Source organism: Lepus europaeus, chromosome X (assembly GCF_033115175.1).
Source record: "Lepus europaeus isolate LE1 chromosome X, mLepTim1.pri, whole genome shotgun sequence".
Lineage (NCBI taxonomy): Eukaryota > Metazoa > Chordata > Mammalia > Lagomorpha > Leporidae > Lepus > Lepus europaeus.
In genome coordinates, this window is record NC_084850.1 from 129,821,982 (window position 1) to 129,845,371 (window position 23,390).

The 23,390-nt window shown below is 43.1% G+C and overlaps 1 protein-coding gene across 16 annotated transcripts in view; it reads left to right on the forward strand.

Moving 5' to 3' along the window:
- The window catches only part of ADGRG2 (adhesion G protein-coupled receptor G2), a 105,828-nt gene extending 85,912 nt beyond the window's left edge, over nt 1–19,916 (forward strand). For 7 of the 16 annotated variants that reach the window (XM_062183183.1, XM_062183188.1, XM_062183182.1 and 4 more), the window contains 14 exons: nt 2,490–2,655; nt 2,852–3,008; nt 3,898–4,041; nt 4,972–5,094; nt 5,727–5,772; nt 5,886–5,989; nt 6,974–7,039; nt 7,191–7,312; nt 8,857–9,125; nt 9,607–9,706; nt 10,276–10,559; nt 14,290–14,391; nt 15,323–15,475; nt 18,268–19,916. In XM_062183183.1, coding sequence (XP_062039167.1) covers nt 2,490–2,655; nt 2,852–3,008; nt 3,898–4,041; nt 4,972–5,094; nt 5,727–5,772; nt 5,886–5,989; nt 6,974–7,039; nt 7,191–7,312; nt 8,857–9,125; nt 9,607–9,706; nt 10,276–10,559; nt 14,290–14,391; nt 15,323–15,475; nt 18,268–18,452 — 2,021 coding nt within the window. In that variant the 3' untranslated portion in view covers nt 18,453–19,916. The remainder of the gene's footprint in view (nt 1–2,489; nt 2,656–2,851; nt 3,009–3,897; nt 4,042–4,971; nt 5,095–5,726; nt 5,773–5,885; nt 5,990–6,973; nt 7,040–7,190; nt 7,313–8,856; nt 9,126–9,606; nt 9,707–10,275; nt 10,560–14,289; nt 14,392–15,322; nt 15,476–18,267) is intronic. The other 9 variants (XM_062183191.1, XM_062183195.1, XM_062183186.1 and 6 more) reach the window with 3 other exon arrangements.
- Nucleotides 19,917–23,390: the final 3,474 nt, after the last annotated feature.

Sequence of the window (23,390 nt, forward strand, 5' to 3'; positions counted from 1 at the left end):
TAGTGGAGAAATTGCTCTAAGGGATAGGCCCAGATCTCAACTTGTCTAGATGGATATTTTACAGATTGCTAGGTCATCATCTTCAACACTATGAAGAGAAAACGTTTGAACTATTAAAGTAGTCCCATGCAGACAGAACACAAAAATAAAAATTGATGTCCTTGAAAATCAGTCTCAGTGTGACAGAGCCGAGGACTGAGCCGAGGTAGCAGTAGGGAGGAGGGAAAAATCTCCAAAGATCTAAGCTTTGGGTCTGCACAGGCAATGTGATCAGAGACAAGCTATTTGTCTCCTCCTGACTTAGCCTGCTCTATGTAAAGATGAAAACAATCACACCAGCTGCAATGAGAATGCCATGGAAACCACGAAGGGCTCCTGGCACAGAGCCGACTTAGTGGTAGAGTCAAAGGGAAGAGGGAAAGGAGCACAGAGAATTCTGGATACTCTCAGGGGCTAAGAAGCAGGTCTTCCCCTAGAATTTGGAGGACGGACACAAAGGCAGGTTTTGTAGGACATTAGATTGGAGTTCAGCTTGTAGTTCCTCCTTCTCTACCATGGTGCCAGCATCCTCAAGAGATGTGGAGCCTCTGCCAAATGGCTTGATGCATCTTAGTATTTACATTTTTTAATAAAGGTAGACATTTTACACCAAAATACCAAATCATTATGGCAGTTGTCAAAGATTTAATGGTTGGTGAAGAATAAAGTAAAGTTGAAGTTGATTAGCCTAGATGATCCTTAAAATCAGCCCAACAGGTTATCCAACAAAACCATCAAGGTAGCCGCCTGCTCCTGTGCTCTCCCTCCTGGGATAATCGAAGCCAAGTGATAAAACGCATAAAAGATGCACACCGGTATATTACCTGGTAGCTAAGAAGTAGATAAAACTTAATGGTTCCACAAGAGGAATGATGAAATAAAGTGTGCCACCTCAACACGACAACTGTGACACAACCAGCTCTACAGAAACCTGGAGGCATTTTTCCAATGTTGACATGAAGTGGAAATATCCATGCAGCAAATAGTTTATACCGCCTGCTTATAACAGTGTAACTACACATGAAGATTATAAAAGGAAGATGCAAAATAGGAAATGGGATGCTGGCTGATGAAATGGATTTGTTGTGTTAAAGAGAGGGTTGTATCACTGCTTCCTAATTAAAAACACGTAAAAGTTGGACTTAGAGGTGACAGTCCAGCTGTTGACTCCATAATACAAAGGTACATCAAAAAGTTCATGGAAAAGTGGAATTCAAAGGTAAGTTTATTTTGGTGCAAAAAGGTCCGAAATTCATGCATTGTTTTTCAATCATATGTATTGTCCATGAACTTTTTGAAGACTCCACATAGTTTTTCACAAAAGAACTTCCAGGTACCCGCCTAACATCCTGTACACGTGACATAAATACAGGTATACTTATATACATATATATATATATACTTATATATATATAAGTATATATATATACTTATATGCTTATATAAATATACACTAAATAACCGATTTGCATCTTTCAGTTAGGCTTATGGAAGCATAATTTACATACAGTAACATTTTCCCAATTCTGTGGATAAATGAAATGTTTAACAGTTTGCTGGAGTTGGATAAACATTCACAACTGTGTAACCATGATTACAATCAAGATACACTACTCTCCAAAGTCCACTACTCTCCAAAGTCCCCTCAGGTCTATCTGAAGTCAACACCCACTCCTATCTCCAGCCCCTGGTCACTGCTCATCTGTTTTGTTTCCCTATAATTTTGACTTTCTTAGAATGTCGTGTGAAGAGGGTCAAACAGTATATGGTCTTTTTGAGTTTGACTTCTTTTACTTAGCATAATGTATCAAAATTGGAGGTCTAGCCATATTGTTGCATGTAACTGTAGTAAATTCTGATTAATGCTCTACTCTATGGGCTCACCACAGTGTTGATCCATTCTCCAGTTGGAGAACATTTAGGGCTGCTTCTGTGTTGAAACTACTATAACAAAGGCCACTGTAAGCATTCATGAGCAAGTCTTAAGGCAGTTCTTTCATTTTAAAAATGTTTTTAAAGATTTACTTATGAGAGAGAGAGAGAGAGAGAGAGAGAGAGAGAGAAATATCTTCCATCCACTGCTTCACTCCCAAGTGGCTGCAATGGCTGCGGTTGAGCCAGGTCCAAGCCAGGGGCTTCACCCAAGTCTCCCAGCTGGGTGTCAGGGGCCCAAACACTTGGGTCCTCTTCACTGCTTTTCCCAGGCCATTAGCAGGGAGCCGACTCAGAAGTGGAACAGCCAAGACACAAACTGACACTCATATGGGGTGGGCATTGCAGGCAGTGACCTTACCCGCTATGCCACAACACTGGCCCCCAAGACATATGTTCTCATTTCTCTGGAACAAATGCTTAGGAGTGAGTTTGCCAGATCACAAAGTCTATGTCTGTTTATTAGTGATTTTTTTTCTCATGATGTATTCATAAAATGATTTGACACTTTGATTTAGACATCATCAACGTCACCAGTGTTTCTGATCTTGAGAACCAAGTGTCCCAGATGGAGAAGGCTCTGTCCTTGGGCAGCTTGGAGACTGACTACGCAGGAGAAATGATAAACCAAGTCAGCAAACTCCTTCGCTCCCCACCCGCCTTGCTGGCCCCTCTGGCTCAAAGGTACGACTTGGCAAACTGAAGTGTTGTCGAGAGGAGACCCTCCAATGCTAAAGATGCTGCTGACATGACTTAGGGCCAAGTAGTTTTCTCCCAAGTTCTAGGTTCATAATGACTTCAAGTTGCCTTTCTATGTTCTGCTTAGAATGGGGAGAGAAAAGTGGGTGTGCTAAATGTCAACTGCCATCTCTCTCTACAGATTGCTAAAAGTCGTGGATGACATTGGTTTGCAGTTGAATTTTTCAAACAAGACCATAAGTCTCACTTCCCCTTCATTGGCTTTGGCTGTGGTCAGAGTGAATGCCAGTAACTTTGACACAACCACCTTTGCAGCCCAGGACCCTGCAAACCTTCAGGTACATTGCCATTTCTGTGGAAAAGACAGAATTTTGTTGATTGTGTGATTGTAGGCCCTATCCTACTTCATAATTGAGGCAACTACTGCTTATAGTCAGGGGTGTACTCAAAATATTTAACATCTGGGACAGTGAGGCACCACAGAATCAAAGATGACGTTGGTCTTGCCAGAGTAGGGCATTCCTTATGCAGCCTTCTTCCACTTGAGCATAATACACTGCAAAACTGGAGATCCATCCATGTGTTGTATGTGTTTGTGGTTAATTGCTTTATATTATTGAGTAGTATTCTATTATACAGATTGACCACAGTTTGTTTATCCTTTCTCCAGGTCACCCTTATGCAGCTGGATTATGGAATCTTGGGTAGGGGGGTTGTCCAGGGGAAGAGTCCCAGGCAGTTGGGAGAGCTGGGCAGAAACATCAGCTATTTCTCAACCCATTTCAGTGTTTTAACAAGTGATAACTACACTGGCATGTATACTGCTCCAGGATATCAATCATGCTTCTGGTATTTTCTACCTATCAGAGGGTCTAGGGCTTGAAACAGCCAAGTAAAACCAAGTGTTCCTTCTAACTTTCCTAGTCTTTTCAAGGGTAGTGCATGGGGTTCTATGAAGAATTTATCCTAACCCACTGGTCGCTAACTTGCTGTATCTGCTGCTGTGGTCTCTCTGGAGTCTGCAGTACCCTTCTTGACCATTTCTGCACACCCTTAAGATGTTTCCTTTGGGGTTTGGGGGCTTCATTTCCCTAATACACACCCTGTCTTTAAACTGGGAGTAACCAGAGATCCAGAAGCAGAAGCCATTTTATGTAGAAATACCACAGATCAAGCCCTCACAGCCAACGAGCTCCAGACATTCTTATCTTCCACTTGGATTTTCAGGTTTCTCTGGAAACTCAAGCTCCTGAGAACAGTATTGGCATTATTACTCTGCCTTCTTCACTGATGAGTGCCATACCAGCTAATGATATGCAGCTAGCTTCCAGGATTCAGTTCAACTTTTTTGAAACACCTGCCCTGTTTCAGGTAGAGTTGCTGCTTACTGCCTTTGGTTTGGGTATAATTTGGAGGTGGGAAGATGTCATTTCCTTTAATCCCTGCATATTCTGAGGCTGTTCTAAGCCAGATGAATTGTTGAAACTCTGAAGTTCGTGTTAAAGCACAGCTTAAATGGTGCTGGTGATGCTAAATAACTCCATTACAATAGGACTTACCAATACCCAAGCACTATCCTAAGCATTCAAAAATATTTAAAGATTTACTTGAAAGTCAGAGTTACACAGAGAGAGGAGAGACAGAGAGGGAGGGAGAGAGGGAGGGAGGGGGGGGGAGAGGGGGAGAGGGAGAGAGAGAGGTCTTCCATCCACTGGTTCACTCCCCAGTTGGTCGCAATGACCGGAGCTGTGCCAATCCGAAGCCAGGAGCTTCTTCCAGATCCCCCACACAGGTGCAGGGTCCCAAGGACTTGGGCCATCCTCTACTGCTTTCCCAGGCCACAGCAGAGAGCTGGATCAGAAGTGGAGCAGCCGCGTCTTGAACCGGCGCTTCAGGCCAGGCCATTAACCCACTGCACCACAGTGCCGGCCCCAGCACTCAGTATTAACGTAGATCTCAGCTCTGTGAGAGAACTACAGTTACCCCTTCTGCAGATGAGACACGAAGACACAAGAAGGTTAAGTAACTTGCTTAGGGACACACATCTTAATTGACTTACTGTTAGGCTTCCTTTAAAGTTTCATGAAGACCCTGTAGTGTCGATCAAGGCAATTTGGCTCAGTAGTTAAAACACTGCACAGTGGAACAAGCTCTGCTCCTAGTTGTGGTCCCTTGGGAAAGTCGCTTTACTCCCTGACCCTCAATTTCAGATCAAAAGCCTCTAGTGTCCCTTCTGCTTCTAAAGCTCTCAAATGATATTTCATTTTCCGTCGTCATCTTGCCGATTCTTTGGCATGCTAGGACCCTTCCCTGGAGAACCTGTCTCTGATCAGCTATGTCATATCATCGAGTGTCGCAAACCTGACCATCAGGAACCTGACAAGAAATGTGACAGTCACATTAAAGCACATCGACCAAAGCCAGGTGAGAAAGAGCTGGTCTGGTCTGTTCGTTGACAGGAAACCCCTTGTGTAAGCTGTGCCTGTGAGACATGGCCCGAGAAGGTCAGTTCCAGCAGAAAGAACCTTGGACTCAGTTGGAGCAGCGTATAGGGCTAGAATCGCACGCTTCCTCTGTTGGATTTTAGCATGCTTCATAGTGGACCACCTAAGCTCCAAGCTCTTGCCCACAATTTCACTGCATGTAGATCTATAGAGGTCCCCTCCAAGGGGAGAGCATCTCTCAGCTCAGTTCACGGTGAGCATCAGCTGTGGCCTTACTGCTCAGTGTGGTCCACACGCCTGCAGCATTAGCATCACCTGGGAGCTTGTGGAGCTGCACACTCTCCACCCCCAACCCTGGACCTGCCGAGTCAGAATGTGCACTTTGACAAGGTCCCCAAGCGATTCCTATGCACAACCAATGAATTATACAAGTTCGGACCTACACAAGGTTCACTTGCTTTTAGGGACCACATAAAACAAGAACTCTCCAAAAATCAAGCATGAAATTCTGAAATAAACATTACCATGGGTTTTTTTTTTGTTGTTGTTCTAATTGCTTTTGTGTTTTTGGCTCGATAAATGAAGTATTTGTAATTTCTCTTTGTACTGCAGGATGCCTTAACAGTGAGATGTGTCTTTTGGGACTTGGGCAAAAACGGTAGGTTCCAGTCATGACCTTTTTAAAGTCTTCAGTGTACAGGTAGAGGAGGTGGGGTGTCCCTTGTGCTGTGGCCTTGCTGATAGGACAGCTACTCTTCCCGATGCCAACAGGTGGCAGAGGAGGCTGGTCAACCAATGGTTGCTCCGTCAAAGGCCGGAGGCTGAATGAAACCATCTGTACCTGCAACCACCTAACAAGCTTTGGCGTCCTGTTGGTAATGTATCCGTGCAACGTGGCCGCAGACCCGGGGTCTGAGGGGTAGCCGGGTGTCACACTACAAAGTCTAATCTGGTGCGTGCCGTTGATAAGTCAGCAGAGGTCATGATACCGTGGCAGTTATACACCAATGAAATGACCTCTAAATGACCTGGAGGTACATCGTTGGACATGCAAATCAAGTATTTTTCCACATTGTATTTTTAAAGTTTTCCTTTTAAATAACTAAGGACTAAGGAATTCAGATGAGAATGGGTTATAAAAATTGCTTGCTTTGCAATGCACTTTAAACTTTTCACAAAATGCTTTGACTTAAGTTATCTTATTTAGGTAGAATGGGGCAGTGTTATCCTCATTTTTTAAAAAGGATTTATTTGAAAGGCAGAGAGTGACAGGAAGACAGAGTGAGCGAACAATAGAGATCTTCCATCCACTGGTTTACTCTACAAATGGCCACAGCAGCTGGGACTGGGCCAGGTTGAAGCCAGGAGCCCATTACTCCATCCAGGTCTCCCACATGGGTGGCAGGGATCCAAGTACTAGAGCCATCATCTGTTGCTTTCCAAAGCATATTAGCAGGAAGCTGGATCAGAAGTGAAGTATCCAGGATGGAGAGGGAGAGGGAGCCCACAATAACCAGGGCTAGTTCAGACAAAACCAAGAGCCCAGAATTTCAATTTGGGTCTCCCACTTGGGTGGCAGGGACCCAGATACCTACTGCCACCTGGAGTCAGGAATGACCCCAGGATTCAAACGCAGGCACTGCACTCTGGAACGAGGGCCTCCCAAGTGGCATCTCATCCACTGTGCCAAACGCCGCAAAGTGCAAGAGAAGCAGTGCTGGCGATTCAGATTTACCAAAGAAGCCATAAAGGAGTTCCTTTAAGTGAAGAGGTGAAAGTTCATGAGTTGTGAAAAGAACAAAATCGTAGATTGAGGTTGCTAAGATCTACAGTAAGAATGAATCTTCTATCTTTGAAAGTATGAAGAAGGAAAAAATAAATGTGTGCCGATTGTGCCGTCATGTCTCAGATCGCCCTGTTGCCCGGTAAGTGCCAAGTTGGAAAAGGCATTCAATGACAGGGTTTAGTACAATCTGCGGTTTCCAGCAACGATGGAGGACAAGGGGGGACTATTGTAAATCATAGCTCTTTTTTTAAAAAGTGTTTGATCATTGAAAACAATATTTTATTTTCCAGGACTTATCTCGGACATCCTTACCACCTGCCCAGATGATGGCCCTGACGTTTATCACGTACATTGGTTGTGGCCTTTCATCCATTTTTCTGTCAGTTACTCTTGTAACCTACATAGCCTTTGAGTGAGTATCCACAACTGGAGATTAGGAACGTAGGACCCACTGGGGTAGGACCCAGCACTCAGCTCCACTGCTAAAATGTATTAATCAGGCCTTTTCCTTGGCTTGCCTAATCCCCTGCACCTACCCAGTGGAGCACCTATGGGTAACAGTTCATGGCACTTTTTGGCTTATAAACTTGCTTCCTTCCACTAGTCTGTGCACTCCATGAAGGCAGGAGTTGTGCCATAATCATCTTTATATCCCAGAATGAGGCCAAGGCCTACTTGACAACGAGTGTGAAAGCAAAGATGGACGCAGACCCCTCCCCGCTCAAGAGTTTATGATCTTAAATAGACCTCTACTCCATGTAAAGCAGAAGAGCTATGGTTGATAAAATTAAGCTGCTAAATTATACTGAATCAACACCAAAGAGTAATACACTAAGTGATGTGGGGATGACAGAGGAGGAAGTTGTCAAATTTCACTTGAACTATCGCACACTAGGGTGGCTGTAGGTAACAATAATGTACTAGATAGTAAAAAAAGTTAGGAGATTTTGAAATCTTCAACAAAAGGATGATTAACATTTGAGGAGATAGTTTACTCTGAGTTGAACACTGCATTATGTATACATGTATCGAGACATCACGTGGTATCCCAAAAGTATGTCTAATTTGTGTTGGTTAAAAAATAAAGTTTTAGAAAAACACTGGAAAAAAATAGACATTCAGCAAGTGTGGTTTGGTAAGTCAAAGCCAGAATGCAGCATCTCCCTCTCCGCTGGCTAGCAGGATCCCCCAGGCATTTCAGGGGCAAAAATTCTGAAGAACAACATTCTGCTGGAAAAGGAGGACATAGACACATTTATCATGTTAGCTAGATGAAAATCTATAGGTTCTGGGATTAGATTTTGGACACTGACCAGGAAATGTACAAATTTTCAGCGTCCAACTTTGGGTCCGGATGTGACGGCAGATCTTCTAGTGGACCTTTGGAAATGTTGTTAATGAGACTAAGTGCCCAGACGGCTAGCCATTACTCAGAATGACTTTCCTAGATGCAGTTTTTCACACATAAACATGTACATGTCATCAGGGAGCAGTATTTTCCTGTGCTGTTGCATTTGGGTATATTTGATCCTTTTCTTTCCATGATCTCACTTTAATTAGTGACATAAGGTAATACGAACATGTGGCAATATTTTGAAGATCTGAATATGGCACGCTGTTCTAGGAGAAGCAGCAGCAGTGCTTCTAGAAGGCTGGGGGGAAATGTCTACAAACTATTTAGAGCATGGGCCAGGGGTCATCACGGAAAAGTCCCACAGAAAGAGAGACACAAGCTTTCCATATGGCTGTCACGGATGATTCTGTTTGGGTTTTTTCTGGTTACTTCCTTTAGCTATTTATAATGCCTCCCCCATAGAGACATGCATACTGAAAATGTACGAATATAGATGTTTACCAAAGAATAAAAATTGCTCAGGACTCAGACAGCTTGACGAATATACTCCTAGCGGGCTTGGCAGAAGGGCACGTAAATCCTTTCTTGTCCTTTCCTTTTAGAAAGATCCGGAGGGACTATCCTTCCAAGATCCTCATCCAGCTGTGCGCCGCTCTGCTCCTGCTAAACCTGGTGTTCCTCTTGGACTCGTGGATCGCTCTGTACAACACTCGAGGCCTCTGCATCTCAGTGGCTGGTTTTCTGCATTATTTTCTCTTGGTCTCATTCACATGGATGGGCCTGGAAGCATTCCACATGTACCTGGCCCTTGTCAAAGTGTTTAATACCTACATCCGAAAATACATCCTTAAATTCTGCATCGTTGGCTGGGGTATGTAGGAGTTTGCTTGCACAATGCCTTTGCTTTCTCTGCTTTTTCTTCAGCATTTTGATTTTTTAATCAGGTAGAAAGAATGAAGCAGAGGACACTTGGCAAGTTTCAAAAACAGCCTTATGCTTATACAGTACGCTGCCCAGAGAGCAACCTGGGCTGCTGTGGAATGTATTTCCTCAGGGTTTGTTCTGAATGTAGAACTCCTGGAGGTTGGGCTATGAATTCTTTGTATCTGCAGCCTAGAATTGGGGCTGCCACAGAAGGTGCTCCTCGGTACACTTAGAAAGTTAGCGTGGTGGCCGTGAGGCCAAACTTCCCGTGCCTGAACTCCGAGCCGGCCTCACCGTTTTGTACTTCCCAGGCACCAGACACGTGTGCGACGATGGTATGGGTAGATTGTGATCTCTGGGCTCTTTTTCTCCCTCTCACCACCTTTGGCTGTTAGAGCTATGTGTGACCCATGTTTTCTGTCTTCCAGGGGTACCAGCTGTGGTTGTGACCATTGTCCTGACTATATCCCCAGATAACTATGGGCTTGGATCCTATGGAAAATTCCCCAATGGGTCACCTGATGACTTGTGAGTATAAAGCTCCCCAAAGGAATGCCAAGTAGACTAGAAAATGAAATTCTCCCAGAAAATGGAGCATCTAATCAGCATATTGACTCTTGCCTTCATCAGATCCGACAATATTTAATCACAGCCTTCCCCATTATACGTAACGACATAAGCTCATTGGAAATGGCACGCGGCTGTTTAAGTAATGATAGGAGGCACATTTTGAAAAATAGATGACTTAAGAGGTACTATTTCGAAAATATCTGTTAGCCTCTGATAAAATGAGATGCCAGTTACATTATACTGATAAAGACTCACGGAGCAGAATCACTAGGATTTACAAGGGTAAAACCCTGGACACCTCAGTTTTTTTAAAACTTTAAATCAGCATATGTCCTAAAATAAATTCTTAAGGTTCTTCTCCCCAGAGTTCTAGATGGTTGTGAACAGCAGTTTTTAAATATTTATTTCTCCTATGCTTGTAGAAGAGGTTTCCATAAAGTGTTACAGGTTCATTGCGCCATTTTGAAATTCACTTCATCAGTGTAATGTGCTTTCCCCTGTTTTTCTCCACCCCCGCCCCATGCCAGTTGCTGGATCAACAGCAATGTAGTATTCTATATTACAGTTGTGGGATATTTCTGTGTGGTATTTTTGCTGAACCTCAGCATGTTCATCGTCGTCCTGGTTCAGCTCTGTCGAATTAAAAAGAAGAAGCAGCTGGGAGCCCAGCGCAAAACCAGCATCCAAGACCTCAGGAGTATCGCTGGCCTTACGTTTCTACTGGGAATTACTTGGGGTTTTGCCTTCTTTGCCTGGGGACCAGTTAACGTTGCCTTCATGTATCTCTTTGCCATCTTTAACACTTTACAAGGTAAGCTCTACAGCTTCATTTTTTAAAGATTTGAAAGTCAGAGCTACACAGAGAGGAGGAGAGGCAAAGAGAGAGGTCTCCCATCCGCTGGTTCACTCCCCAGTTGGCCACAATGGCCAGAGCTGCACCAATCAAACCAGCAGCCAGGAGCTTCCTCCAGGTCTCCCATGTGGGTGCAGGGGCCCAAGGACTTGGGCCATCTTCTGCTGCTTTCCCAGGCCACAGCAGAGAGCTGGATTGGAAGTAGAACAGTCTGTTCTCGAACTGGCACCCATATGGGATGCCAGCACTGCAGGCGGCAATTTTATCTGCTACGCTACAATGCCGGCTGTAGCTCTACAGCTTTAAATGTGCACTGAATAATCCCAGTCTAATAGAAACAAACATCATAGCTAAAGCAGTATCTGAAAAGCAGGGTGTTTTTTTTTAAAGGTTTATTTGAAAGGCAGAGGCAGAGAGAGAGGGAGAAAGGTTTTCCAGCCTCTTCCAGGTCTCCCACGTGGGTGCAGAGGCCCAAGGACTTGGCAATCTTCCACTGCCCCCCCCCGCACTCCCCCCTCCCAGGCCACAGCAGAGCGCTCAATCAGAAGTGGAGCAGCTGGGACTCAAACCAGTGCCCATATGGGATGCCAGCACAGCAGATGGCAACTTTATGCACTACGCCACAGCGGCGGCCCCAAAAAGTAGCTTATTTAGTGGCTTAGAATACCTGCAGATGAGAAACAGATTTATCAGCAAGAAAGGGTGCTTTGAGATCTTTGGAAGAAAGGCATTCACGAAATGCAAGAAATGGTGTTTCTCCCCCTCCTCCCCACCCCTGGTTATCTCCTTGGTGATACTATGTTGAGGGGAACCTGCCAGAAAGTATTTCTGAGAGTGCCAATTACTGCTCTCCCTTCACTCGGTTCCTAGCAAATACACGGAAGGAGAACATGCATACAGAGAGACCAATGCACATCCCAGTGGTGTCCCTACAAGGGCTCACCACCCCGACCTCCTAGATCAATGTGATTTGGAGACAGTGATAAACAGGAAGACAAGACAGAGCCAATCAGCCCCAGTCTTATGCAGGGCTCCTCCTGAGCCACAGCTGTACAGGACACGCAACAGGAAAGGGGCAGGCTTTGTGTGTAGCCCTTTACTTTGGCACTTCCTGTATTTGTTAATGAAGCCCAGCTACAGTCCTTTGGCAACCTCAGAGCTGTATTTAAGGAGGGAAATTACTAACTCTCTGCAGTGCTATGAAAGATTTGCCATCTGTTCATTTGTAATGGTCTTACTTTGGCTTTAAAAGCTCAGCATGCAAGTAGGTCGACATTACAATAACAATCATTGCTTGTCCCTTGCTTTCTTTTTATTCAAAATCTTCTGCTGGGATGCCTTTTAATTGCATTCTCCTCTGCTTGTTTTCATCTTTTTCTGTGGCCCTTAGCTCCCTATAGTTTCTATCCCTATACTTCCCTATAGTTCTATCACGCAGTAGATCATTTTGCCAATTTTCACAGAAATCCTAACCTGAGGTTGAATTCAAATGCCCAATCTGGCTATTTGTTCTTATTTGGAGAAAGCCAATAAATATATTTGTTGGCTATACAATTGTCAATGTTTACCTACAATGTACTAGTTCCTGAATTCCTATAGCCAGGTGTTGTGCTCCATAGTGATAAAGACTTCTAGAGTAAGCAAATTTTTTAAAAGATTCATTTATTTTTTTGAAAGAGTTACAGAGAGAGGAGAGGCAGAGAGAGAGAGACAGGTCTTTCATCTGCTGGTTCACTCCCCAATTGGCCACAACAGCCTGAGCTGTGCCAATCCAAAGCCAGAAGCTTCCTCCGGGTCTCCCACGTGGGTGCAGGGGCCCAAGGACTTGGGCCATCTTCTACTGCTTTCCCAGGCCATAGCAGAGAGCTGGATCAGAAAAGGAGCAGCCGGGACTAGAACCGGCACCCATATGGGATGCTAGCACTGCAGGCCAGGGTTTTAACCCACTGAACCACAGAACCGGCCCCAAATTATTTTTAAGGATTTTAAGAAAAGATATTTGCCAGTAATAGCATATAAAAAGTAACAGATAATTAAGAAAAATATATGTATGTATGCCCAAATTTCACTAATCATTAACATGAAAGCTAAGTGCCCTCACACATGTTTAATATGGAAACTGAACCTATTTCTCTTTTCTCTGGAATATCTTATTTGGATATGAATGAGTAGAAAGAAAAGGGAATAAAAGCCCTATTCACACTGCTGGCTTTGAGGTTAAATAAAGAGATGGGTGGGCATTATGACAACAGTTAGGACGCCCCTGGGGTCGCCTGCATCCCATATCAGATAACACCTGGGCTCAAGGTCTGGCTCAGCCTCCCATTCTGTCTTCCTGCTATCATGTCCCTTGAGAGGTGGCAGATGGTGACTCTAGTACTTGGTTCCCTGCCATCCACATAGGAGACTCAGATAGACTTCTGGGCTCCTGGCTTTGGCTTGGCCCTACCCTAGCTGTTATGAGCATTTGTGGAATGAACCAGAAAATGGGAAATCACCGTCTCCGTCTATGTCTCTCAAAGAAAAGTTTAGGGCTGGCGCCGCGGCTCACTAGGCTAATCCTCTGCCTTGCGGCGCAGGCACACCGGGTTCTAGTCCCGGTCGGGGCACTGGATTCTGTCCCAGTTGCTCCTCTTCCAGGCCAGCTCTCTGCTGTGGCCAGGGAGTGCAGTGGAGGATGGCCCAAGTGCTTGGGCCCTGCAGCCCATGGGAGACCAGGAGAAGCACCTGGCTCCTGCCATCGGATCAGCGCGGTGTGCCGGCCGCAGCACGCCTACCGCGGCGGCCATTGGAGGGTGAACCAACGGCAAAGGAAGACCTTTCTCTGTCTCCCTCTACTGTCCACTCTGCCTGTCAAAAAAAAAAAAAAAAAAAAAAAAAAAAAAAACCAGAAAAGTTTCAATTGAAATATATGTAAGACGACATGTGTCTAGAGTGTGCTTTTGGTGCTGGGTAGCCCTGCTTTGATCTCCGATTTACACGGTTTCTTCCCTACTACAGCCGAGGTGGCCTCCCAAGGTGGCAAATGCTCACAGGTGTGCAACATTGAGGGAGTCTTCAGGATGGGCACATGTACCCTACTAGATGCAAACCCAGCATTTTAAAATAACGCTTTTCAAAGCAGATTGACTGGGGCTGGGGAAAGAGTACCAAAAAATGTAATGTACAGGAGTGAAATTGACATTGAGAATCAATGATTGTTTACAGCCCTTGTCTCTACTGCTGAGAAACAGTTTTTTCTTCTTACTGTTTTTTGAACTCTTAGTGAAGTTAATCTTAGGAGTATAAACAAACTGAAAATAGATCATTGTAAAAATTGGGAGGGAATAAGAGGAAGGAGGAAGAAGGGTGGAAACGTGGGTGGGAAGTATCACTATGCTCCTAAATATGTTCATGTGTAATACATGAAATTTATTTACCCTAAAAATTCAAAGTAAGATGGAAAAATGTAGAATTATCATTCCTTTTTATCCTTTATTTTACCAAGAGTAAAAATAAAAGGTATACCCCCGCCCCCATGCCTTTCCCTAGCAAGCTTTCCTGGGATTTTGGATGTTTTAGTCACTTGCAAAATTTCACTCTGCCCAAGGCTGCAAAAGATTTTTTTCTTCTATGCAAAGTAAGTTCCTGACATCCAGGTCTTCTGTGGAGTTCATTCTGTTCTGGCTTGCTTTTCCCTCGCCCTTAGGATTTTTCATATTCCTCTTCTACTGTGTAGCCAAAGAGAATGTCAGGAAGCAATGGAGGCGGTACCTTTGTTGTGGCAAGTTACGACTGGCTGAAAACTCAGGTAACCATTGACCTTACTTTTTCTCCTACATCTTGAGGGAAAGACTGTGTACATGAAGATCCAAAGCAGTCCTTAGCAAAGGGCCATTCCATCTGGAAATCCGTGGATGCAATCCGCTCAAGGGAAAATAGCAATTGGGAACATGAGCAGAAAAGACCGAATGGATTAAAAAGTAATCATTCATATACAGCTGCTTCTTGGTGGAAGCAACAGTGAAAGTTTTAGAATTTCCCACTGAGCTCATGTCTTCCAGTTCCCAAAATAATTTTTAATATTTAAGGTTCACAACCTTTTAATGCACGGCTCCACCCTTTCTCTATGGGTCCTAGTGGTCAGTTGTTTATTTGTTAGCAGGCTAAACTTCCTATACAAGCTTTAGCATCTGAATGTACTGGATGATTTGGTTATAGCATATGTTTGATCATTTTGAATTACTTTCACATACGCCCTGCTGGGTAGTCGAGCAGATAGGTCATTATTAAGGAAAGAGAAATGAAGTACTATTTGAGGAGCTAGATTTCTTCTGCCCGAAAAGCAGCCACAAAGACCACACAGCAGTACTTTCAGAAAATGACAGTACCTAGAGATGAGTCATTGCCACGGACTTAGGAACAATTAAGCAACACAACACAGTTTGTGTTCTCGTGCAGGCAGTGTGAGGCTCTGAATTGGCCAACACAGCGAGTGTTACAGACACAACCCAGTCAGCTTGGCTTTTCGTTCCAAAAAGGAGGTGGCTTCCCATCAGGCAGTCACTCGCAGGACATAGTCTAGATGGAAATGCTTTTAGCACGTCAACTTGTGAAATGCGAGGTGTCTGAGGTCTGGTAGCGAGAGATCAGGTGCTTAGGACTGTTACACTGTGACCTGTCTCTTGCATTGGAGCTTCAACATACCGCTCTGTTTTTCTGTAATGCTTATTCTGCTATAGACTGGAGTAAAACTGCTACTAATGGTTTAAAGAAGCAGACTGTAAACCAAGGAGTATCCAGCTCTTCAAATTCCTTACAGTCAAACAGTAACTCCACTAACTCCACCACACTGCTAGTGAATAATGATTGCTCAGTACACGCAAGCGGGAATGGTATGTATGTCTCAATATAGTATTTAGCAAGCTAGTGTTTCTTTTTGAAAGTAGTCTTATCCTTTAATGGCATCTTTGCTAAGCAATGGAATAATTACATATATGACTAGTTGTCAAAATGTGGTTCCCTGATAAGAGAAAGTTTATTAATCCAAATTTGTTTTAGAGCAAAAACTGAAGCAACTTTTTTTAAGATTTAGTTTTTCATAATGGGAATTGATGATGACCTGAAAGTTAATGGTTTCAATCCTAATTTAAGTGTTGCCCAAGGACTTTAGTACTGTGCTATTTCTATGAGAGCAGTACCTAAAAGAGTCAATAAGACTACACTGATTTTTTATTACATCTATAGTCATATGTAAACCTTGCTATTTTTTGCTTTTCACATTAGTTAAGTCTTTCCCAGAATGCAGCTACTTTGTGACAGCACCCAAACCCCATGAATATATAAGATACTGGAAGATTAGTGGCCAGTATTGTGATCGTGTATGTCACCAATAAATGAACACGTTATCGCTGCTATGCCTCCTTCACTCATTAATTCTGACATTTCTAGCTAAAATTTCTATTATATTTTCTTTCATAAGAATGGGCTGTTCATTACTCATAAAAGCTTATCTATTTTTACCTTCTTTGGCTTCTTAATATATCTTTTGCATTTTTGTAAAACCTTAAATTCTGCCAGTATACTTTCTCCTTCCATGGAGAATTTACCTTTATCCACTGTTTTAGGCTAGTGGTTCTTTTCATGCCCGATTCAAAATAATTTGTCAGAAGGTTCATACATCTACAAAATAGTTTTCCAATCTCCAAAAGCTGAGAGGTCCTGTTGGTCTGTCTAGACTTTTAAAATACAATAGGATGCCTCAAATTGAGATTTCTCAACCTCAGGCGCAACTGACACTTGGGGCTGGTTACGTCTCTGTTGTGGAATCAAAGGATATATAGCAGCACCCTTGGCCTCTGCCTGTTAGAGCCAATAGCACACGATCCCTAGCTTCGACAACCAAAAATGTTACCAGATACTGCCAGCTAACCCCGGGGCAGGGGGAGGCAAAATGAAGTCCACGATTGCTTCTGGTTGAGAACCACTGCTGTAAAAAAAAAAACAAAAAAAAACCAGGTGCCACATGGCCTTAGCTCTTTACCATCAATACCAGAAGGCTCTGGGCTCCATGCCAAATAGCTACATCATGGGTGACTCAGTGTAGGTCAACAGAGTGGCGGTGTGGAAGTCAAGGTGGGTTCTTAAGTTAGTCTGAGAAAGCAATTTGAAAGCAGAGAAATCAAAGGAGTGAACAGAGTCATCAAGAGGCCTTCAAATCACAGCACGTATTTAGGGCTCCGAATCCATGTACCAGATTTTCCATATTCTCAAAAGAACTCCGAGATGAAACCTCCCTGGCCTAGCCTCACCAGTGTGTTGTCCTCTTCTGCAGAGTCAGATCGGACAGAAACACATTTGCCACAGCTAGTTTTGGTGCCTGACAGTGAGGGTGAAGGTACTTTTTCAGGCTACATGGTATGCAGGTCGGATCAACATCCCTGGGCCCCTAGTCCTCCCACCAGGATCTAGGATGGATGGGGAAGGGAGTTGACAATTTCAAAAAGCCAACAGTGGACTGGTTTATTCTACCAGGACAAAGCATTCCTCTACCAAAATGCCTAAATCTGAACATCTGCCTGAGCCAGTCACCATGGCCTATTTTCTGCATTAACCATGTCCATCACCTAGTTGGCATGAAGGTGACACACTTCAGTTCTGAGCTGCCTTAGAGGGCTTGCATAAGCAGCCGTGTCACCACGTACACAGGGCCACAGAGTTTGGAAGCAACATGCCATGTTGACTCCATCACTTCTGAGCTGCGTAACCTTGGGCACAGCAAGGTTTGTGCAACAGTCTCATCTGTGAAATGGATATAATAATTCTACCCATCCAGTAGGGTTAGAAACAAGATGGCAATTATAAAGTGCTCTGCATTATTGTTATTATTGTGTCACCAACAAATGAGGTTATTCGGCTTTCTGTACTGTCTCCGAACAGAGTATGGGACCAAGTAGCTAGAGGATCTCAGCAGCTGTATTCCCCTGTGTTCAGGGATGAAGGAGGCCCTGGTTTAAACCACATTTGCCCTAGAAGGCCTCCTGCTCCCTGGCCCTGGAGTCTTAGGGTGCAATTGGTGGTTTCTTCTTGGGAAGCAGCCCTACCCCGATTTAATCAGCAAGGCTGCTTTAATCTACAACAGGAATGATCTATCTTACCATGAATGTTGGAGCTGGTTGCTCTGGGTTTCTCTGGTATAAAGTTTCATTTTACAGGAATTTTAGGGAACAAAGAATTTTCTAAGGGTATAGATGGGGATCTCTGTTAGCTAACTTCTGGGGACACCAAGAAATTACTTTCAGTTATTTAATACATTCGCTACCACTTGTAATCAATATATGTCCAACCAGAGCTAGAAAATAACCTTTTGAAATATATTGCTTCTCCCATCCAAGTACTAACCAGGCCCAACTCTGCTTAGCTTCCAAGATCAGACAAGATGGGACGCGTTCAGGGTGGCTTTGCTTCATTTTTGATCATTTTGCTAAAAAAAAAAAAAAAATCTGCAACAGAATCAGTCTCCAATTTTTTTGCTTACTTTGAGTGACCTTAGGGAGGGAATAAAAGTAAACATGAATATATATCATGCTTTTAAAAGATTTTTTGCACATATTTAAGATTAAAGTGATGTCTGTTTAATGCTTTCTGTGGATACTTCATGACACCAACTTTGTTTTTCCTTATGTAGGGAATGCATCAACAGAGAAGAATGGGGTTTCTTTCAGTGTTCAGAATGGAGACGTGTGCCTTCATGATTTCACGGGGAAGCAGCACACATTGAATGAGAAAGAAGATTCCTGCAATGGAAAAAGCCGTATGACTCTCAGAAGGACTTCAAAGCGAGGAAGCTTACCCTTTGTCGAGCAAATGTGATTCCTTCTTTCTCAAAGCGTGAAGCTTGACAGTGTGAAATGCCCAATTTTTACCTTTTACACAATGTGAGATTATGAAAATCAACTCGTTTTATACTCAGCAACTTCTGGAGGAACGTAAGCTAATTGAGAGTAATGGTTACTATCGGAAGAGCAAAGAATCAAGACATGACCATAGTTTTTAGACATTTGTGATTTGGTTTCTTAGCCATTTTAAAAGAAGATTGGTTTTAAACACCACACTAAAAATAAGACCCCCCCCCTCAAAAAAGTAGTTTGCCTCTTTAACATATGGGCTGGAAATTGTCTTTGAGAACATGTAAAGCAACTGTTGACTTCAGCCTGTTGGTGGGTGTAGTTCTGCATGCCTTTGTTGTACATAAGCTAAATTCTAGTGGACCCACATGTCAAAAATCTTCTACTTTTTTGTATTTATTTTCTGCTGTCTAAGTTTATTCCTTCATAGAATTGTGGTTGTTTTTGTCTAATGTGATAATTCAGTGAACCCAGAATCTCCTTTTGGAGACTATATGGGATGTGAAATGTAGAAACTTCGCTGAAATAGAGAATAACGATGCCAGCCAGACTGGAAAATGTAAGCAAATAGTGCCACAGTGAGCTTATACAGTGCTTTGGAGCAAGTTAGAAAAAGGAACCTCCACAGGACAGGCACAACCTTGTTTGGCAAACTCCACTCATTCTTTTGGTTGCATCTTCATGCAATCTTTATAGCCATACATGGCATCCAGTACCAATACCCTACCCGCAGACTCCAGCCCTAATTGCCAGAGTGTACAGTCTGCACTAACGGTCTTTAGCTTAATACCTTGGCCACTGAGAAGGATGGAACTGTAATCTAGATCATATGTCAGCAACGCAGTGAACGTGGAGGAGATACACACACTGCCACTTCTCACATCCCCAGAGCCTTTCAGAAGAGAGGAGGAGAACAGGATTACTTTAAGAGATCTATAGAAGGGGAAAACAGAATATTGCTGTTCTTTAAAAGGCACATTGTTGATTATTATGGCTGGTCCACCCTGGCACAACCAGATTTACGATTACTTTTAAAAATGTTTCAAGCCTTGAAGAGTGTATAGTGGCAAGGGAGAGCAGCTACTGGGGACAATCAACTATTCTGCAATGCCGTTGTTGCTGTATGTGTCAAACCCTGATTGCTCCTAGTCATAGAGCCTATCTTGATTCCCCCCATACCTGCTCAAGCAGTGCCTCAAGTATGTCCGTCTTAAGAACATTTCAGAACCCTTTAGTTAGTTCTTTCACTAAGCCTCCCTTGCATACATTTCCAGTGAATGCTGTATTCCAGACTAACCATACTAATAATATAATAGCTTTCTGTGAGTGCTGATTTGTCTTTACAATATTTTTGATTTATTGATTTATTTAATTGCCTTGTATTTATGTTACAATCGACAAAAGTGTTGAAATCGACAGAAATGTTAAAATCGACAACATGTTAAAAATCAACAAAAATGTTAAAAAAAAAATCAACAAAATAAATTTACAGTTAAGTCCTTTGAAGTTTGGTAACGTTCTCAAAGAGAGGCCATTTATGATAACTTTCCCTCGTGGGGTGGCATGAAAGTGGTAGGATGTGCCTTATGAAGACAAATACAATAGTAATATCTTTGGGGAGATAGAAAACAACGCTATAACTGTGAAATCAGAGCAAAGGTTGCTCTGCTTCAAGATCAATTTCTGTGTCTTCTTTCCATTTGCCCAGTAGTCTTTCAAGATTGCCTCGAACACATCGCATTGGTCTGTAGGCAGAATACCAGATCTGATCCAGATCTGTCCCACGTATCTGCTTCTCAGCATGCAACTGTCGGATTTCAGGAACGTTAGGACAGGCTCTGGGGGGTTGAGATTGCTGGTAAGCACATGAGAGCCACAAATGGGAGAAACTGGCTTCACCCCTCTCAAGAGGTGTCTGAGCAATCTCTCCTTCCAAAATCCTCAGCTCCCAAAAAAGATACTAAGTTGACAAGGAAGGTGAGGATACACTCTGGTTTCTACAAGTTACCTCCCCAAAATTAATCTCCTGAATCAGATTAAGTAACCAAAGGGTTCACAATGTCCAATGCCTTTTAAAACATGCTGCCCTTATTTTTCCTATTGTATTTTGGGTCTGGACCATGGTCCTTAAGCCAAGTTTTCTTGTTGACTTTAATTTGTGCTTATTTGAGAGGCAGAGACACAAAAAGAGACAGCTCCCATTTGCTGGTTCACTCCCCAAACACCAGTAACATCTGGGAGTGGGCTGGGCTGAAGTAGGAAGCTGGGGACTAGATCCAGGCCTCCCACATGGGTAGCAGGAATCCAACTATTTGGGCCATCACCATTGCCTCCCTGGGTCTGCATAAGTAGGGAAACTGTTTAACTTCAGACAGAAATGGGGCAGGGCAGAGAGAATGCTCTTAAGAAGCATCCACAATCTGAGACTTGCAAGGGGACAGAAAGAAACGACTATCAGGAAGCCAAGACTATCAGAGCGGAGGCCACTATGTGATAAGCATTTCCTCAGAACACTGGAGAGATTTTTACTGGAAACGCTGCGATCACTAACCTCGTGCAGGAATTCTGTTGGCTTTAATTTTAATGATTATTAGTCCCTTCAAAACCGATGAACAGCTTCACTTGGGGTACTGGGGAGTGTCTAACAAAGTCACCTAGGAGGCAGGTCAGTCTGTTGAAGTCCACTTTGATGAAGACCTAGTGACCAATTCACCAAGTGGACTTGTAGGGTGTCATTTTGTCTCCATAACAGCATTTTAAAGACTGTTCAGTTGTCTGCCTCAGCTCCTCACTGCTGCTGTTGGAATCTGACAGGAAAAAGGGAAGACCAAGTGGGCATAAGAACATAATCTTGAATGTGAAGAGTTCTTATCAGTGTGTTCTTTTTTCCTTTTATGTCAGTCTCGAGTACAACATCAAGAAGTCAGAGCAGACAAAAATTGAATATTCTTCCAGAATATATTCTGGTATTTACTAAATACACATATTTCTCACTGTGAAGAAATCTTATATTCCCTAGCGTTTCTTCTTTCCCTCTCAATCTTAAACTAGTTACAGGAAGCTGGAGCAGAGACAAATTCAACATTTTTTTTGACAGGCAGAGTTAGACAGTGAGAGACACAGAAAGGTCTTCCTCTCTGTTGGTTCACCCCCCAAATGGCCGCTATGGCTAGTGCACTGCGCCGATCCGAAGCCAGGAGCCAGGTGCCACCTCCTGCTCTCCCATGCGGGTGCAGGGCCCAAGGACTTGGGCCATCCTCCACTGCCCTCCCGGGCCACAGCAGAGAGCTGGCCTGGAAGAGGAGCAACTAGGACAGAACCGGTGCCCCAACTGGGACTAGAACCCGGGGTGCTGGCGCCGCAGGCGGAGGATTAGTCAGGTGAGCCGCAGTGCCGGCCCAAATTCAACATTCTTTACAACTTATCTCCAGTGAGTTAAAAATAAATTGTCATAGAAATAGCTACATTTAATGAGTTGGCCATTTTCAATTCATTCAGAATTGACCTTCTCTGGATCGAAAAATGGAGTGCTTTTCTTTAAAGATCAGAACATTGAGAAAAGCACTGATGTCCACCTTGGGCACGGACACGTGGCTCTCTGGAAACTTAGAGGCCCCTGTGGAAGGATGGACAGATCCTCTTGTTGGGGTCAGACAGGCATACATGGTGGTACACCAAGGTGGAATTCTGGGTTTTCATCTTCATGAAGATCATGAATATGCTTCAGAGGCAAATAATGTTTCCCATCATATACTATATCTTATCCTTACAAATACTTGAGCAATGACTTGGAGACAGGTTTCTATTGGGTGATAGCCAGAGAAAGGAGATGGATATGGACACCAAGATGTGGCGGTTTTGTATCTCAAGGATATGAAGATATAAGACTGATTCCTGTATAGCACACATAGCTTACTAGTCCAAGAACTACTAAAACTCATTTGGAATTTAAAAGCTAAAAAGTAGTAGTAGCCTTCCTTCTTGATCTTAATCTCAGAATTCTAAGCTTATTGAAAACTACAGCTTATATGATAATGTTCATTAAAGCATGGACCAAAACCTAAGGAAGTTACTGGCTATGCACCAAAATCTGTGTAGCAGAATTAGACCAAGAAAAGGACAATGTCTTTATACTAGGCAGAAGTTCCGGGTAATGTGCAAAGGTCATCAGTTATTGCCCTCATGGCTGCAAAATGGACTCCTAGAGTAGCATCCAGATGCGATTTTAAAGAAATCCTAATAAAAGGAATCAAGCTTTGAGATGACGAATACATGAAAATTCTAGTAAGAGTACATACAGCTTTAGATTCCAAAAGAGATCGAATGATAATTTAACATTTAGTTCTATTTACCCCCTAGACCATAGCAAATTTTTCATGGAGATACATACATGGGTTGTTCATAAAATATTAAGAAATCAAGAAGCGTATGAGCCGATAATGGATTTGTTGCTTCACGTGACAGATTGAAGTCATAGATTTATGTTCCAGAATATCTAACATGAACTTGGTCAAGTTCAACCATATGCTCAACACTGTACTGGTCATAGGAGACAGACTATTTGAGTGAGTAACGTAGAATCAAGTTAGAAACACATGCCTCATCCATATGGGAAAGCATAACATTTATTGCCCAATGATGATGAAAGCAGCTACAACTTAAGTACATTTCTACTAGCCAGCCATGTGCTGAGGGCTTTAAATTCATGTTTAGACTTCAATATTCTCATCTGTAAAATGGGGCTAAACAGTGAAACACCATGCCAAAGTCACAGCACTTTTAAATGGCAGAACTGAAATTTGAACCGACTGCAAGTCCAAAGTTTTTACTAAAGAAAGTGCTATAGGAATTTAGGGAATGGGGAAGAGTTAATAGGAGGGAAAAGTTACACTGATCCTTAAGG